The sequence below is a fragment of the Egretta garzetta genome, unplaced genomic scaffold, assembly GCF_000687185.1.
Source record: "Egretta garzetta isolate BGI_Z169 unplaced genomic scaffold, ASM68718v1 scaffold229, whole genome shotgun sequence".
In the NCBI taxonomy this organism is placed as follows: Eukaryota; Metazoa; Chordata; class Aves; order Pelecaniformes; family Ardeidae; genus Egretta; species Egretta garzetta.
Genome location: NW_009270000.1, coordinates 864530 through 883202, shown reverse-complemented (window position 1 = coordinate 883202; position 18673 = coordinate 864530). Strand labels below are relative to the sequence as shown.

General features: G+C 42.5%; 1 protein-coding gene across 1 annotated transcript in view; it reads left to right on the top strand.

Annotated features, from left to right (window-relative positions):
• The first annotated feature begins 848 nt into the window (after positions 1-848).
• Positions 849-18673, top strand: part of CLUL1 (clusterin like 1) — a 35252-nt gene continuing 17427 nt past the window's right edge. Inside the window, exon 1 of the mRNA XM_035903012.1 lies at positions 849-924. Coding sequence (XP_035758905.1) covers positions 849-924 — 76 coding nt within the window. The remainder of the gene's footprint in view (positions 925-18673) is intronic.

Here is an 18673-nt window from a genome sequence, read left to right as displayed (position 1 = left end):
CCAAAAACTGTGCCAGGCCCTGCTTTTTTGGATTTTAGCTTCAGATAGAAACAGATGTGCGCAAATCCAGAGACAGTTTTTCCCTGTAGGAGCCACCAATTTAAACAAAACTTCATAAACCTCCATCACACTGACTGTACTTCAATAGTTTGAGTTTTCAGACAAATGCAAACTCGTTATTATCAGAACTGATTAGATATCTGGATGGCTAATTTTAGTGCTTTCATCAGTCACAGAACACTTTTGTTGTTTCTTATGAAGGTTTCTATTAAATTTGTTCACAATAAGCCATTTTTGCCACTTCTTTGTAATGGGAGTATTAAAGGGGTTGGAACTAAAATGAGTCACAGGCAAAAGCTCTCCCCTCTATGTTCAGTAAGCACACAGTAAAAATAAAGAAGTGTTCAGCCATGTAAAAATATGATATGAAAACTTGTATCCTAAACTGCTCTTGGCCTGAAGTTGGTAGCAAAGTTCCGCCACCTTTTTGCCTTCTTACACCTAACGGCACGAGGCACATTGGATTCAGCACTGGGACTAAGGCTGAGAGAACCTGGCAAGCTTTCTTCTTAAAAAACCCCAAACATCAGCCTACACCTAACAAGCCAAAGCACATATCTTTGGGAATTTTGCATTATGCTCAGGATTTGGTCTGTGCCTGAATAAGGTGCACTGGTTTAATGGGGCATCTTGCTGGGGTAACTCTGCACACAGGTGCATGTTTCGCATCGCTGGAACTCGTATGAGCTCTGCACCCCTTTTCAAGCAGGTTGTACAGTGACCATGATGTTACAGCGGCCGTGCTAGAAAAGGATGTATTCTTTCCATGGCTATGTTAAATAAGAACTATGGGAAGTAGTGCCGACGGAAACGAAAACAGCAGCTATGATGATGACATCATAAACGTCAGTTTCCCGAAGGAAGGTATGGATCTGTATCTTCGTGCTGGTGATGGAAAAAAACCCAACACACAAAGCAGCTTCTTACATACATTCAAAGAGTGAAAGGTGGGAATTCAGGCACCCTCATTCTCCAGGCCAGCACCCTTCCTATTACTGGCCACAATATTCAGTGTATGTGCGTGGGTCTGTAATCCCTGGAGGTAAGCTTGCACTTCAGATTCACCACAGCGTCTGCCTTGTCCTGGATATTAGTAGGTCCTCTGCAAGGCTCAGAGATCTGCAGCATTAGGGCTCCCAGGCACCATGGGCCATGCAGGCTGCTGTGCTTAACGTTGCCACCATGGTGTCCTCATTCAAGAGAGTGATGAGTTCTTCAGAGCTTGCTGGTATGCCATATTGCTAGGTCCTGGTTTATATTGACAGAGAGGAGAGTTGTGACATAGCTAAGCAAACCCTTTGCTACAGGCACTTGTCTTAGGTGCCACCACTACTATGGCATTACGTTCATGAGTAGTGGGGCTGCTGGACCTTGAGTCCCCGTGTGATCCCAGCCTGGATCTCAGAAGAGCAGTAGTGGGCCACACTCAGGCTGTCCACTCCAGGCTTTTAACCTAGGCTTTGTAACAACTTCTTCCCTTGAATACACAGGATGCTAGGATTTGGCAGCCTCAAGCTGTAGGTGGTCTGAAGTGCTTGTGACACTCTTGAACTTTGACATCACAGTGGCACCAATGTCCTCCTTAAGTGCTATGGTAGTGGCTCTGAATGTGGCCCACACATCCTTTCCTGGCAATATGATCTGCAAGGGTAGACCTTTGTAATCAGCCTTATACATTCCCAAAGAAGCTATCAAGGCTACACGTGAGCTGAAGACTCTCTGCTTTAAATAGTTAACCCTTGCGGATGTTTGTGTGAACATAATACCACACCTTCATAAGGAGGGTTTGTTTTCTGCCTTTACTGATCTGAACATGTGAAATACTTTGGTTCATCCAGATCATATAGCAGGGTCAAACATTTTAATTTATAGAGGGTCACAGTTGCTACTCCTCTTAAACACCAATGGAATTTTTCAATATCCTTGAAGTAAATCCCTTTTGCAAAACAGTAAATGTTAGTATGACAGTATGTCAAACACGGATTTGTTCCGAGATTATTTACTTACAATTAAACAACTGTGCTGGCTCTCAGAGGGACTAGTCAGCAAAATCAACATTATTTGAAAGAGCAGCAGGGATGGCCAGTGTTTTAGAATCCGAGGAATGTGGTTTTCATAAATTCCACAGCCTGGTGAGATGCCACGGAACTAACTAACTTGTTCTTTAAAGGGTTTTTTGGAGGCCTATTTTACATGAATCTACATTTTAAAGGTTTTCTATTTTGTGAGGAAAAAGCAAATAGCAACTTTTCCATTTTAAAACTTGGGAGAGGAACATTTTCCCATTACGATCAAAGTATTTTCCATTCTTTATTTTTTTTTTCCTTTTACTTCAACATATGCACACATATCCACATATCCACCTCTTGGGCAGGGCAGAATGGGGAATCAGCTAGTAGCAGCTGCCAGGAGTGAAATTTCCGAACGCGGAAAGGCAGTCAGGCTGTTCGCAGCTCCGATCTGCTTCATGACACCGTCTGTATTTCTGCGTGCTGCAGTTCCGACTCTGCTTTGAAAATGCTCTTCCTTATTAGCCATTCCTTGTCAATCCTTGCCGCGTTGTTCTCCTCTTCTTGAGCCAAAAGCAAAAGGTCAAGCCTGTACTTACGTGCAGGGAGGCAGTTTTTAAGTAGACATTCTTCCGTATGTATGCTTTCAATAAAATCTTAATTATCTTCTTTACTAAATTGGCATGTTTCTCTGTGGACGCGGTGTAGTTCAGCACATACTTTTAAAGCAGGGCAGGGGCAGAAGAAATTACAAAGCCCACTTGGGAGTTCAAAAATGGGTGTTTGGACATCTTTTATGCACACATTGAGGGGCTGGCTTTTGGTTTAGCGTAACCTGACAGAGAGAGGGCAAAGCAGAGGCGGAGCAGCTCCTCGCCCGTGCCAGGGAAAGCAGCGGGTGGCAAAGCGGGGAGCTGCTGGGGCAGAGCATCTGCAGGACAAAATGACGGCGACCTGGGTGCCTCCCTCCCCTGGGGCACAGCTGAGGACAAACGCACTGCAGAGCAGCCGCTCTGCTACTGCCCTGCTCCCCACACCAGCCCCGCTCCTCCTGCCTCCTTTTTGGGAATGTTCCTGGCCTCCCTCTTGCTTGGCAGCCTTGCAAAGCCCTCAGCACCTCTGCTTGGCACCATATATTTGCACGAAACAGCTAAAGGTGTGGGATGAAATGTCTGTATGAGCTGGGGAGGAGCTGTGCAGGCCCTTGTGGGATGTAGATAATCTTGCACGGGAGCAAAGTTTGACGGGGAAGGTCATCAAAGGAAATGTTTTAAATATGAGAGGCTGCAAATGTAAGCAGTATTGTGGTAACTGCCACGAGTTTTCAGCTTAACTAAAAATAGTCCTTGCCATCCTTGAAGTCTATTTACAATATCCTAATGACTTCAACTTGCTCTTGTCAATATTTGCCTGAGACCAAAAATCTGACTTCAAGATCTCTTTAGTATTTCTGGGTCACCTCTTAGAGAAGAATTCTGTGAGGTGCCGCATTCCCTCCCTTCCTACACCCATCACCATCAGCAAGGACTGCGCTCTAAATGGATGAGAGCAGATAAATGAAGTATCAGCCAGCGATGCTTCACATCAGGTGTGTCAGGTAAGGAGGTAAAAAAGGGAGAGGAAATCAGAAGTTTTCCATACATGCTATAAAGTGTTTTTCAAGCTCATCCTAAATGCAAAAAGGGTCAGTGAAAAAGACAGTAGATTTTCTTATAGATTTGTACTTACTTGATAAGCTAGGTAGAGTCTTGCTAAAACATTAAAGACATTTTTGCACTCTGTGTTCACATAATGATGTGGAAACAGATGCCAGAAATAGTCTCAAGGGAGGAAAAAGAAACAGTGAACTAGGAAACCAGGCTCCTGTTAGGGCAGATAATTAGAATATCTGAAGAGTGACAAAATTCCAGTGCCAAACCAGCTCCATTTCACACCATGGAGGAGGTGCCAAGAAGATGGAATATAACAAAGACCTCAGAAAATTTCTGCTAGTTTCTGTTAAACTTGTTGCAAAGAGCCCAGACGCTATGAAGTTTGCTTCATAGGCATACTCACTCCCTTTCTGTTCTTACCCATTTATTCAGTTTGTGCCTTCACTACTTTAGTATCTGTCCTTTAAAAATTTGCAAGCAGCTGTTGTCAGCCACAGGGATTTACACCACCTCAAGCACGTGAAGCTTTAGGTGCACCAGAACTAAACCACACACAAGAACCAGACCCAGACCAGCACCAGCACTGGCTGTAGATGAGGGGACAGGGGTCAGCACCGCTGCAACCTGCCTGAGATCCTCTTGTACAAATATTTTGCACGAGGGGACCTGGGGGTACCATGTCCATCAGGACATATTTTCCCTTCAGGACAGGAGAAGCCTGCTAGTGCAGATACTCTTCTCTACACTTCGTTGTGTAAGGGAAGGGGGAGGAGGAGGCATCTGGCAGCAAGGAGCAGAAAAGCAGGAAAGAACAGGGGATGTGTTTTGCTCTGCTCCATCGAGTAGCCCTGCCCTGGTCCATTTGTTGTGCAATTTAAAACTGCCTGTCAGCAGCATTATTTATGGCAAGGCGCAGGCTGATTCTCAGAATCAGGAAGCCAAATCCAGCTTCCCTGATGTCATTCTCCACCCAAGCTATTAGGTTTTTCAGCCTTATTTCTTAAGAAAATGATTCCTGCATAATTTTTGCAGCCTGCTCGTACAACGATGTGCGTGCCTTCTATCACTCTTTTCTTAAGAATTTTGTAATGCAGCTCACCAGTTTCAGTCAGATTCAGCAGAAAGGCACAGGGCTCAAAGTTGTTCAGTTCCCAAATGTTTCATTGAACCATTTGTCTGTGTAGAGAAACAAGAGCCAGAGGAGCATCTGTTCCTCAAGGGAATGCAGACAGAGCTCAGCCTTTGTTCAGTCCGAAAGTGGCCACCTGACCCGTCCCCGCTTGCATGTTGGCTGGCCAGCTGGCTTGCAGGCACGTCCGAGCCAGCCACAGCTTGTGACTGCCCAAAAGATTTAGGGGCACTGAAGGACAGTGGAGGGGTTATCCGTATTGCAGTGGTGGGAAGCATGGGGAAGCACGAGAGGAACTGAAGGCATGGGGCAGGACGGCATGTTCACGAAGACACAAAGAAGAAATGGGACGATTCACCAAGAGGCAGAGAGGCTATGGGGTGCAAGCCTGTGGTGAGCCTCTTCCAGCCCTTACAGGGCACCTGAGCCATAGTGGGGGCTCCTGGGCTCAGTGCCACCTTGCCCACATCTAGCTGAAGTCTGAGAGAAGAGGTGATATATCGAGAGCAGAACCGAGCACGCTTCGTGACATTCTGTATGTTTCTTGGCGCAGACAAAGTGCTGGAGATAAACCAGATGATGCATAAATTCACAGACCATAGTTTAAGAAGATTAAGGAAACAGGGCTTTTGACTTTATAAAATAAAAGACTCGAAGGAACCTTAAGAGTGGAAATAGAAATAGGAAGGGTCCAGAGGCATGTTGATAGCAGAGATGATTGCATTCCTAATAATAAACCAAGGGGCTCTGATTTAATCTATGGAATGACCAGACACAAAAGGAATTCAAGTGGAATTTTCTGCCTGCAGAGCAGTGGATAGAGCATGCAGGAAAAACAGCAAAGGAAGAAAAAGGTGTGGTATGCAAGTATGGGCTAAAAAGGATGGTGGAATTTATCTAGAGACTCAGAAAGGGCCACACTTAATTAGAAAGGACTCCTAGTTTCCTTCTGTCCCAAAATGTCTCTCATTTGCTATTAGCAGCTCAGCAGGGGTGGTATGATACAATTACTCATTAGGTAAAGGAATTTCAAACCTTTGCCCTAAGAGGAGGCTCAACTTGTCACTCAAACTCAATCCTGTGCCTTTTCACGAGCCTGGGCAATACTTAAACAAGGATCACAGAGCGGGGCTTTATTTTTGTTTTGTTGTGGGCACTCAGGACTTGAAATGGAGAGTTTGCTCCCGGTCGTATGTGCTGTGCTATGCTACAGCTGTCCCGCACACACCATCTGCCCACCCGCTACCTGCGGCTGAGACCAGCCACTCTTACCTGCCTAAGCCCATTTCCCTCATGAAATGCATCAACTCCAGCCTCTCCTTTCCTAACCGAGTCACCAGCTGTGAGCGCAATAGCCATATTTTATATTCTGGGCGGAAGGGGAAGATGCAGACAATGAGGTTACAAAGCTTCGTGGCCATGTCTGCAGGAACGATTAATCTTTTGTATCGTCACACTGGTGTTGCTGCAGCTTTTGTGGCTTAAGGGTACGAGAAAGGTACCATTTTTTATTAGATTGGATGACTTAATTGGAAAAATGGGCAAAGCTTTTAGATTCGTGCCCTTTTTCCCCAACTGTGGCAGCTAGGCTAATAAAAGATATTTCCTCCCTCTACAAATCTTGCTTTTCTGATTAAATCTCTACCACTGAAATACTGCACGGACTTACCACACATTCAGCATTATCCCCGTGTGTCACTCTTTTCAATAACTAATAAATAAAAATATCAAGTTAATGTACATCAAAGGCATTTAGAATAAAATCTTCAAATTAAACAGGAACATATGTAGCTCACATATCTTTATTTGAATAAAGAATATGGAAAAACTAACAAAGTGTACTATTTCAGCTGATCTGTTTTCCTCAGAAAACTTTGCTGAGTAAGACACTGAAATGTTAAACTTTGTTTCTCTTTCCATTTCTGTCGCTTAAGGAATTTTCTACAATACTGTGGAGTGTGCGTGTTGGGAAAATAACACCGCTTTAACTTTTTTTTATAAGTCACTTTGATTTTCTTTTGTTATGCCAGAGATTTAATGTTTCTTTTGACATCATAGCGCCTGTTTTTGCAAGGGCTTGCTGCAAAGCAATCTTGCTCGCTTCCGTCTGCCTGTACAGAATAAAAAGCTAACAGACACCAAGCAGGTTTGACGTATGTTCGGTGGATAACAAGGAACTAGCAAAATTCCACAAAATTCTCAGACAGAGACTGAAAAAAAAAGGGAATCAAAGTTATCCAGAAATAACACCATTTAGTCTGTGACTAAACCGAAGAGCAGCATCTCAGGGTTTTTTGTGAGGCCACGGCTTGGGATCAGGTGCTCCCATAGGACATACTCTGCAGACCATGTTTTCTTCCCCAGGGCTTGCCTGGGCGACTGCCTTTGCTTTCCTTGGTGGAAGAATCACCCAATCCATCCAAGGGCTGAAGGTAGAACCTCTGATTTTTCAAGGACCCTTCAGTGAGCAGGAGGGCTATTTCCCCAGAGAAGGTGGGTCATCTGTCAGCAAGTGAGCCACCCCCCTGCAAACACCAGCCCTTTGATAGCAGGGCTACTTTTGTGCAACCCTATGGTTTCAGATGATTTTCACAGAACCCCCCAGCAGGAGATTCTCCATACAGTGGACTGATAATGTTCTCTGCTCAATATATCGAAATCCAAGCCTGAACCTGGAGAATAGGTGCTTTCTGCCTTGAAATACTTCCTTTTGTACAACTGGTTACAGAGGCATTAGGATTAATCTCCCTTATGACTTCCCTGCGAGGTTGCTCTAGTTGAAGAGATACACACTGAAAAAATGGAAAGGCAGATCTTGCTTTTTGGAAAAGCAGCTCAAAAGCTTTCAGCCAAAACGTATCCCCTCCAAACAGAAAGCAAGCACATTTGGAAAATATCATGAAGAAAGCAGTGAAGCAGGTGGCCTTAAACTTGGAGTTATGGAAAATGTGACAATTAGCAGAAATACCTTTATTTCTGGTGTGTTAAGCAGTGTAAGTTTTCCTGTCCTGACTAACCTGGAAGAAGCTAAAATTAAGTACAATTTGGGTATGCTAAGCAGTTATTGCTGTATTACGGCCAATACTCCAGGCAAAGCAGAGCCAGCCAGGGCTCTGCAAATAATCTGGGTAATTTGAAGAAGAGCTAACAAGAAACCAGACTACCCAGTGAATGCCTTTGTATTTCTTGAGTTTAGGCTTGGTATGTTATCAGCTAGGAAGAGGCATTTACTTTTAATAGGTACTTAGTGGTGGGCTAAATTCCTCTAGTCCTTACTCAGGTATTTGTTGTGCTTGGTGTTTTGCTTGTGTAGGATTAAATAAAACCAGAATGCAACATAGTACACTGTATACCAAGTGCTTTAGCGGAATAGACAACACCTACCTTGTGATCATATCAGCAATATGCAGCCATTGCAGTGTGCTAGCATCAGTGTGAAAGCATTTAGAGGCAGGATGGTGAAAAAAAACCCTTGTTCAGTGAAAGAACCAGAAGAGCTAGGTGAGGAGGGTAGGTTTACCTTTATAATGGCGTTTGGTCAAAGCTCCTCATCCCTCGTGAAGACAGACTGCTCCTTTACGGGTGGGAGCATAGCACGGTCTCTCACCCAGTGGGTAATATCACGATTGCAGCCCAATATCATTCAATGCCATGCTGCCACCTTGACTTAAAGCATTTCATAAGGGCTTTGCCGTACAGACATGATCAGCACAGCCTCCTTTGGCTTGGAGGGGTTAGCTGCAGCTCTCAGTGAGGGAGTGAGTCATCCTGCAGTGAAACTGCAAGATGATTTACAGTGAACATTTGAGGAAAACTTTTGATTGGCAAGGCTACAAGGAGATCTTGCAAAATCTGCCTGGGCAAACACAGCCACATAACTGGATTCCTAATACAATTGCTTCCAGTTGCATATGCAAATAGGGCTTTCGTATAATCACAAAATGGGAGCTGTCTGTCAGTAAATCTCTTTCATTTTACCATCAGTTTCTTGACTGCTTGGAACACAAGGAATAAGAAATGGAAGAGTAAGACCTTAGAGGGCCCAGCTGGAAAGTTAGAAATAGAAAAATTATGTGCTAAGGATATAGACTTGGTATTTCTGGCAAATGTCCACACTTAAGTGGACATTTCACATGATACGGATAAATATTGTGAGTTGTTGACAAAGTTTAATTTTTCTGTTTTCTCCATGACATGAAAAACACCTCTTCTATTTTTGCAGTAAGTCCAAACACCAAGGCTTGTGCTTAGCAAATGCTATTTCATTGCAAGCAAACATTACAAACATCAGTTGAGTAAAGTTTATATGTTGGGGTTTTTTTTTTGTGTGCGCAAAGAGCCACCACTTTAAGTGCACATAATAGAGTGAATGCAACTGCTCGTCTGCTCCCACTTGGAAGACTGTTGATAGACATTTCTCTTTAATATTAGCCAGTGTTGAAATCAGTAGATTATAAGGTTTTATTCTCTGAACTGCTCCCTGCTCTGGCAACAGTTACAAGTCAAGATGCATGAAGGCACTTTATATGACTATCCCAGTCCTAATGTTTGCTGGATTGCCAGAAGAACATCCTTCTGATGGGGTTATATATGTGCAGATTCTCCTGGTATTGAAGATAAATGCATGTTGGTTGCTCATGGCCTTCGGGTACAAGTAAAAGCATTTTGTCAAATAACTTTCTGTCAAAATGTCTCTAAACTAATTTCTCTGAACAAAAAAAAAGAAATATCATGCATTAGCTCTGAAGCTAGAACAGGAAGGAAGCTCTTCCTTTAGCTGAAGGGAATGGGAAGACAACTTCCCCATACAAAATTTAAGGAAGGAGCAAATACAGTAGCTATCAGCAATTGTGAGTATAAAAGCATGAAACCTTTTAAAATGGAAACACTTTATTTTTATGCCTGAACACTGAAAACATCTAAGAGAGTACTTTGTCTGAGCATGTTCATACCTCTGAACATGTTGCAAAATGAAGTACATTTCTTTCCTTCCTAGAACCACTTCCATTCTTCAGGTAAACTGGAAGTGGCTTTTGGACACAATCCAACAATTAAAACAACCGCTATTTTCTAATGCTGCTACACGTCACAGAGGATGACTCGTTTACTATGATTTCTTTGGTAGCCGTTCCATTCTGAATTACATGTGAGCGTGTATGCTTCTTCAGTGACCAAAAAAATCCTAAATCCATTTGCGTATGTGAGAAGGGGAAGCCTGACTTACTGAGGCGCTACAATACTTGTCACGAGTAGCAAGAACAGAGGTTAGCTGTGGTTTCAGCTGTGGTAAATCCTTTGTTAACACAGTGACCTGTAGGGAGCCCCTTCTACTCACTTATGTGATAGCACCTCTCTTATTAATCCACTGTGCCCTTGCACATGCAGCTCTTTTAACATAAACATTTCAGTCAGATGGGGAATTGTAGTCTATTTTTTTCTCATTAATATTCCTGTACGTTATGTGATGATGCATCTGATCTCCTCAAAGTCTCAAGACATGGAAATCTACACCTGTAAGAAACCATTGCAATAAATGATTACACTACTAAAGGGAAAGTCTAGATGCCAAGAGATGGCAACAGAGGACTGTGGCGAATTTTATCATATTATTTTATTGAAACTGTAAGATCTAACTTTCCTATAGCTCCACAACATTATGAGAGTTGCTGGGGAGATGGGGATCTTTTGTCCATTTGATGCATCCACCTCCTAACATGAGAAAATGTTTCAGTGACAGCATTAATCTTTTGGAGGTATGCAGGCTAAAATACAGGCTTTTCTCTGATGCCCCTGCACTGTGGGTGGCTTACGCAGCTCTTACCTAAACCCCAGATACGTGGGACCTTGGGATGCTTGTCCTAGCTGCTTATCTTTATGGTTTCAGCAGTATATAGATAGCAGCTCTCAGTTGCAGTTTGTTGCCCCAACTGGTGGCTAAAAGCAATGCCTAAACGTCAGTCTCAGGCCTTTTCTCTTAGGTGAAGGTTTTGTTATGTTTTTGTTTGTTGGGCTAAAGGTTCAGAGATGGAAACATTTTCCTGGGAGAGCTGACAGGGAGAAACTGGTGCTGGGGAAGAGTTTTCATGAGTAAGCGCCTGGGTTTTTCAGTACTGTGGATGATCACTTAGAGAAGCTATGCACCGAAATATCTAAAGTTCCACTCCCTCTTGGAGCCACGGAAGACACTTATCGGTTAGAGCTGGAGAGGAATCTGTCACCAAAAAGAAAACTAAACCCAAATGCTGTCAGCGGATGCCCTAGTGCTGACTTAGCTTCTTTACATGAGGCACTGTTGGATTAAGTGATTCATGTTATGGATGAAGGAAATGGAGAATAGCGACAGAATGTGAGTTCCCATGTAATCAATCATATTTTGGATGTGACTGATAAATTTGCATTTGATTAATCTGAAAATATAAAGCCTGACTTTACCTCTCTTTTGATTTTTATTCTTCTACCATGAGACTGACAGAAATCAAAAGCGCATCTTTGTTTCCCAATTATCTTCATTTCATCAGATTGTGTTTAATGTCCCAGCTAAGACATAATTTGTCTGGTAAGTACTTTATATAAGATGAGCAACGCACATAGTTCAGCTACAGATATGGTCGTTTTCCATGAGAATGACAACATCACTTCAGGCTCCACCTAACCAAACTATAACAAAGCAACTGTCCTCTTGCAGAAAGCTAAATGACAAAGTCTTCTGAAAAAGCCTCCATTTTGTGTGTCCTGTTTTGTTCAGCCAGACTGAAGAAATGTGGAATAAATGACAATCATTCTATTTTCATTTTGGAAAGGTTCACCTGGTTTAACCTCTTTTGTATGGATATATGTACCTGCCCCAATATTCCAGACAAAGCTTAATGGAATAATGATGCCATCTTTGCTATTAATAGAATGAGTTCAGGCTGATTAGTCAAGCTTAACCTACTTGTTTTGATAAGGTCTTCAAGTTTACTTCTGTTTAAACAAGAATAGAAAGCTTCTTGCTGACGTTTATTAAGTATGAAACCCTATTTTTCTGTAATGGCAGTGAAATGAAATAAATAGTTCAAAGGTGCCAAACAAACATTTTGAAGTATACCTTGGAGAATAAGTGACCCTTGTCTGGTTTGTTTCCTCAGATGTAGTGAAAATACCCAACCCACGTAATACCAGGAGGCGATTCAGTGTCAAATTCCTTTGTTGGGGGGTGTGACAGAAATATTATTTTATGCATTTATTAGGTAAAAGAACGTGTGTCACTCACTCTTTATAATGTCATTTAATGGAAGGATCTGCATTACTATTGGGAAACTATACGTTGCAACTCTGTATAGTAAATCTTAATTAAATGTTGCTTCATCTTGAAGAAAAGAAACCTAAACTCTAAATACGAGTCCAGGTCAGATGCACACAAGACATCTAAGAATTCAAACCCCTTTGATCTACTGAATCCAATGTACTGGCCAGATACTTTGTTTTCCACCAGGTTCCTTAAGACCCTTTCTCCGCTATATCCTCCTCCTTCAGTCAGTGGCAGCTAAGGAGACAATTAAGCCCTTGATGGAGGAAGGTCACTGAGGCAGGAGAGGGCAGGAGCCCTTTTATTTGGTAATTCAGAACAGTGGCCAGCAGAACAACAGTTCCCCCTGGAGCTATGGCTCTTAAACTCAGACTGCAGATAAGTTGCTGTGCAGCTTCTACAGCTGTTCCTTGCCTCCTTTGGGCTCATCACCCAATTAGTGAGAGTTTTTGTGGCGAGTATCATGCCGGGATGCATTACGCCATGCTTCCCCGTACGTGTTTTAGCTTGCACCTATGCACGTACCCTAGGTGCTAGTCCCCTGGTTGTGTAGGCTGTGTAGGTTGTGCAGGCATGTCAGGGTTGGGTGGACAGGGGGGACGGCTAGCTGATGCACACCGATATCTAATGTCAGTCAGGAAACAGCACAGCCTGGACCCAGAAACTGGAAGCGAAGACAGCTCTGATAGCTTAATGTATTGCCTGAGCATCCTCGTCTGCAATGAAAACATTACTTATTCATCTGAAAAGACACATAGCTCCACAATAATCTAATTCTCTTTCAACCACAGCTCTGAACTGTCAGACTGAGGCTCATCTGTCCTATAATAACGACCAGCCTGGTGGAGTGGCACCGTGGAGTGCAGGGGCCTGGCTTTCAGGTCTGGTGGGATGGGGAGGAGGCCCGAGGAGGCTGCCTGTGTAGCAGACCACAGGCGACTCAGCTCCTGGGAGAAGCTTGCCGGAGGCAGTTTCTAACATCTGGTTTGAGAAACAGCTGTGATTTGCTCATCTACATAATTGAGATGCCTCCCTGGAATTAAGCGTCTCCAGAGGAAACTCAGCATCTGAGCAAATAAGACAACCAGGAAAGACATGGTATGGAGACGCATGGAAGTTGGGTCTCCCATCTCTTTTTCTGTGTGCTAAATATCTTTCTTAGGTACCTTGCTTCTTCATAGGAGATTCATAATGGGGAGTGTCAGTGCTGCAGCCTCCTGGGATCACCATGTGGAACTTAGTAGCTCATGACTAATCCTCTGTCTCTGCTCGTGGTATTTGAGCTGACAGACATGCATCCATCTCCCTGGAAGCATTTCCAGTCCTTTGTCCAGTCTCTTGTCTTCAGATACCAAAATTTCCCTTTGGACTCTATCCAGTCCAAGAGTGCCAGGTATTTACCCTTATATTTAGGCTAATTTTTTTGCTACTTTGATTGTTTTGTGCTGTCCCCACACTGTTCTGCTCCCTCCTCAGCTGACAGCCCCTATGGTGATGGTCCAGCATTTTTCTCCACGATCCTGTATCAAATGCTCTAGTTCTCCTGCTAAGCCTTTTCTTGAAAAAGCCTGTTTCCCCTGGCCTCGAATCAATATCTATTTCTGATGAAGCTCTGTGGGAAAGCTTCTTTATGTGTATTCCTGATAAATGGCTCCAAATATTGCTTTGAGTAGTGAGGGCAAAAGGAGAGACAGAGGTGACAGGGTTCAGGAGAAAGGGAAGAAACAATAATAGAAATATTTTACATTCCCCCAAATGCATGAAACTGTTCCTATCATTTCACAATTAGACATGGGATTCAGCTGCCTTTTCCCAGAGTGTTTTGAAATGACAGGCGTAGTTTTTGCAGTTTGGAAAAAGCCAAGGCGTTTCTAAAATATATCATAGCAAAGGCAGACTTCACTGTTTTTTTTACCAAGATAATTTCCTGTGGCAGCTAATTTCTTATTAAAAAGCAAACACATCACTTCTAATTGTCTTGAGTGAATGCCTCTGACACAGATGAAAACGAGTTTTCAACTGTATGTGCCAAAGTTATAATTTTTCAGAAAAATGCAACAATTACAAACAATATAATTGAAAACAAATGCAAACAAAGCACAGCTCACAAACAAGAAGGGGAAAAATATCCCTGTCTTATGAAAACAGGTTATTATATTAGCCACAAACAAATTTTCCAGGTCAGTCATCTTTCTCAAACACACACAGCCCTGCTATCTGACCAGCTACCACATTTTATGCTCACATGTACATACTTAGTACTTCGTGTTTTCTACTGCTTGCTCCCTCAATCACACCCAATGGCCGCGAATGTGGTCTCCTCTGCTCGCCAGTGAGGCTGAGCCAGACCTTGGGCTCTCACTTGTGCTCTACGTGGGGCACCAACCCTTCAAGCAATTTGAGGTGACGCACCTTCAACTTCTGCTAGGGCCAGGACAGACAGCTCCAGAAGACAACCCTGTACAACCCATCAGTACTTTTTAGCTCTGGGGTCAGACTTGGGCTTGAGCCAGAATACCGGATCGTCCACACTGCCTACATGAGTGTTCAAGCTCTGGCTGATGTCCCAAGCAAGCTAGCAGGCTGACAACTAGAAAAACCCAGGAAGAAGGGAGGAACTGGCCCTTTCCTTCAGATGGTGTAGAAACCAGCACTTCGAGACACAGTTCAGCAAATTGAAGTCCAAATTTTGGTGCGGCAGAATAGATGTAGCCAAGGAGACTTAGACTCTGAAAAAGAAATTCAGGGTGGTTAGCACATCTGAAAATCAGGGCCTTCGTTATCATGCCTGGCTAACCAGCTAACTCTCCCTAATTTAATATACCCGCACTGAGAAAATTGACCCTAATCCTTATGCGCTTTAAAATTTTTGGTCTTGCCTGTGGGCACTTTGGATTGCCAATAGAGAAAAGTTACATCTCAAGTTACCTTTGCTTCATAAAGTCCCGAGCATTTATATTCCAAGGATGGGAAGTGCAGAAGACAAATCCACCCACAAAGACACACAACTACGATATGCAAATCTCCCTTCGTGTGACTGTGCATAAAGACAGTAATGTTGCAAGGCTGTTGAGATGCTTGTGCTATTGCAATTTGTAAAAAGTGAAATATTCCTCATTCCTCAACTAACAGCCCTAAATACCGCATTATTTAAATGGCAGACACATAAATGTTATATAAACACCACTCTTAGCAACAATGATTACTTATTTTATACGCAAATATGCACCCTTTTCTCACTGATTCTATATGACTGCATAAACAAGAATAGAAAAATCACAGCTTAGCATTCAGCACAAAGCCCAACATTTAAACTATGATCATCTCTCTGCCACGGGAGTCTTAAACTGTGGTATTTTTGGGAAAAGTGCAGTTAATTGTTCCCAGCACTCCGTTATGTCTTGGGTCTAAAGCTAAGAGCCGTCATACTGAAACTTGCAGGAGCTCTGGCTTAAAACTGCAGAAAAATATTACTGCTATGAACTAGATCCTTAGGGTTGTACCAGCTGTGCTTCTGGCCCAAAACATGAGTCTTTTCTCATTTAAAATCCAGCCATTACTCATGTAAATTATGTGGGCTGATCTCAGTTTTGGTTTGGGAAATGGACAAACTGTGGTGAAACAGCTTTTCTCCAGTGGCTGAATCCTGCAGGGCCCTATAGCCCATGCCAAACTCCTCTCCTGTAAGTAACTTTAAAAGCTTTTAACTTAATCAGACCTTTTATAGAGAAAGTTGGGAAGAATATCTCCTGAAGATTTCTGTGGCTAATTGAGCGTTCACGCATTTAATTTCTGTGAAGATGCTATTACTAGTCCTTTCTGAATAGCTCTGCTTGTGGTCATTTAGGTATCTCTATTTACTGCAAGCTGAGCTGCATTCTTTTTGGACTCCCATTGACTCAGACAGAGGCTGTAGATTGAGTTGAAGTCTTATTCACATAGAGTGAAGTCAATAGGAGCATTTCCAGGGACTCAGGTGGGCTTTGATGGGCCCTAGCCCAGGACAAGAGTTAACAGCATTTGGAGACAGAAAAAAAAGAATGAGAACATCTGGTTCAATGTCTAATTGATCACAGGATATGTGAGTTTTATCCAGATATGCCAATACTGAAATAGCTTTTTTTTTTTCCCTCGGGAGATTAGAAAGCAAGTGCCATGGAGAGGAGAAATTCCTCATGGGGTGGTACCCTGGCTTGCTCGGACCTGCTTGAGCGAGATGTTCCCAGGTGTCTCCAGTTCCATTGCCAGCCACCAAGAAGCAGCTGACTGCGGTACCCGCTTCCTCCCCAAATCCTGAGGGAAGCTCAGGATTGCCGGATTGCTGAAGAAAATTTAATCAATGCTGTTTCCCATCAAACTCATGAACAAAGGTGGTAAGCAGAAGAAGTCAGGCTGACATAGTTTAGGGCCAGAAAAGACTGCAAATACCAGTCAGCCTTTCACAGTGTGTGTGTATGTATAATACAATATCAAAAAGAAATAGGGTTGTACAAGTTTAAATCAAAAATATGTCTAGCCCAGTACTACTTCCAAAAGTAGCAGATGCTTACAAGAAATAAAAAAATCTTCTGTCTCATAATCAGTGGTTTAGGAATCTCTTGAACTGGAGGTTGGACCTGGACCAGTATACCACAATAAACTGGTGGAGGGGTCTCTCCTCCGGGAACTGCCTGATTATTATTTTTTTTTAAGCCATTGAGTTCACTCCCAGAATTTGGATTAATCCCTTTTTTCTTTTAATATATTTAATGTCATTATAAGAACTCTATGTGAAGGTAAATCCATTTCCTTCTCGTAAGCTGTTTCAATATTTTCCTCACAGCTATGAGGAAATGTCTTATTTCAAGGCTGGATTTTTCCAACTCTAACTTCCCGGTGCTAGATCTTATCACGCCTTTGTCAGCACACTTGAAACACAGGATGGAAAACAGATTTTTCTCTTTCAATTCCCCTGTTGTACTGTATCCATTCTTAAGTAATAGCCACTCAGATTTTTAAAATCCTGATCCAGAGGACCATTTAATCGCATGATTTACTTTAAGTATGTAAGTAATCCCATTGACTTCAATGGGACTACTCTCAGGTTAAAAGTTAAATGCGTGGTTAAGTGCTTTGCTTGAATAGTATTTAAGTTCTTTCTAATTTCTCGTTTACTCTTATTTCTTGCTCATGATACTTGATCTGTACAATGTGTTGGAAGTGCAGCATTTCAAGTAAATAGTTCAGCATGGGATCACGTAGGTTACAACACAGCAATTTCCATTGTAGCTTTTGCCTAGCTCGGAAGGAATTCTGACTGATGGATACCAACGGCTTTTTTGATGTTATTTTCTCTGAGGAACTAATGCTCTTCATTCCTGCTAATTCCCTCTGTTGCCTAGTTTATTTGTTCAGCAGTGCCCTAAACAAAAAAGGTCTCCTTCAAACAATAGGCTGCTTTGCACTCTGTGTGTGTGTGGTTTACTGAATCCAGACCTAGGGAAAATGTCCTGGTCTTCAGCTGGTATGAATCAGAGCTGTCTGCAGAGAGGAGGGAGCTATGCTTATTTATACCAGCTAAAGATCTGACCTGTTGTCTACTGTGTTAATATACAAACGTGTGTAGGTGTGCAGTTAAACATGTAAGACCTGGGCAGAGGAATAGGCCTTCAGTAATCTGCTCTTGGGATATGAGATATAAAATTACTGACATGAGCAAAAGGCTGAAATGAAAGCTTATTTCTTCCTGAGGTCAGGTATGAAAATACATAGCAAGGCATTGTCTCCCAGTGCCAACAGCAAAATACTTTTGAATAATGTTTGCAACATATTTACATCTGTACTATGGACCTTCAAAAGCTTTTTAGCACTTAAGGTGTTTCAAATGAATCTCCATTATTTCAGAATTTTTAGTCTTAGTCACTGACCATTCCCGTGTCTTACATATACGTGACCATGGGCTCTGGCTCCTTTTGCAAATAATGCGAAGTGGCCATTTCAGATCAGCCAAGTTAGGAAGTTAAGTATTGCCTAACTCATGGTTTCAATTATTTTCTGAAGGGTTCTGTATCTGTCTGTCGGCCAGATGCAGAGCCAAATCCCTTCTGTAAGGTGCTCAGAACAGTCAGTGAGAGTACTCCTTAACACACAGTACTACCCCAATACTCCAGATTTTTGCCAATATTCCAGAGTAAAACCTTTTTTCATTAAATTGCCTACTAGGAATTTGCATATAGAAATTGCGATATATATTTTACATAACAGAGATGCAATTCTTAAAGAACCAAATAAAATTCAGCTTTAATGAGCAAATGGTTATGTTTTTCTGCCTAATTTCCAGTTGGAGTTAAGGTGAATATTTTTACATCTTCAAATTCTATAAAAATTTAGCAGTGGAAAACAGACTTGATTTGTATAAGAGGCAGCTTAGTTTTCCACAGCTCAGGAAAGGCAGGGCTCTGCTGTAATGAGACCCTCTAAGAGCAAAGAAGTCATCACTCCAGAAATTTCTGGAATAACGTTTTGATGTAATTGCTGAGTCAGACAAGCAAAGCCA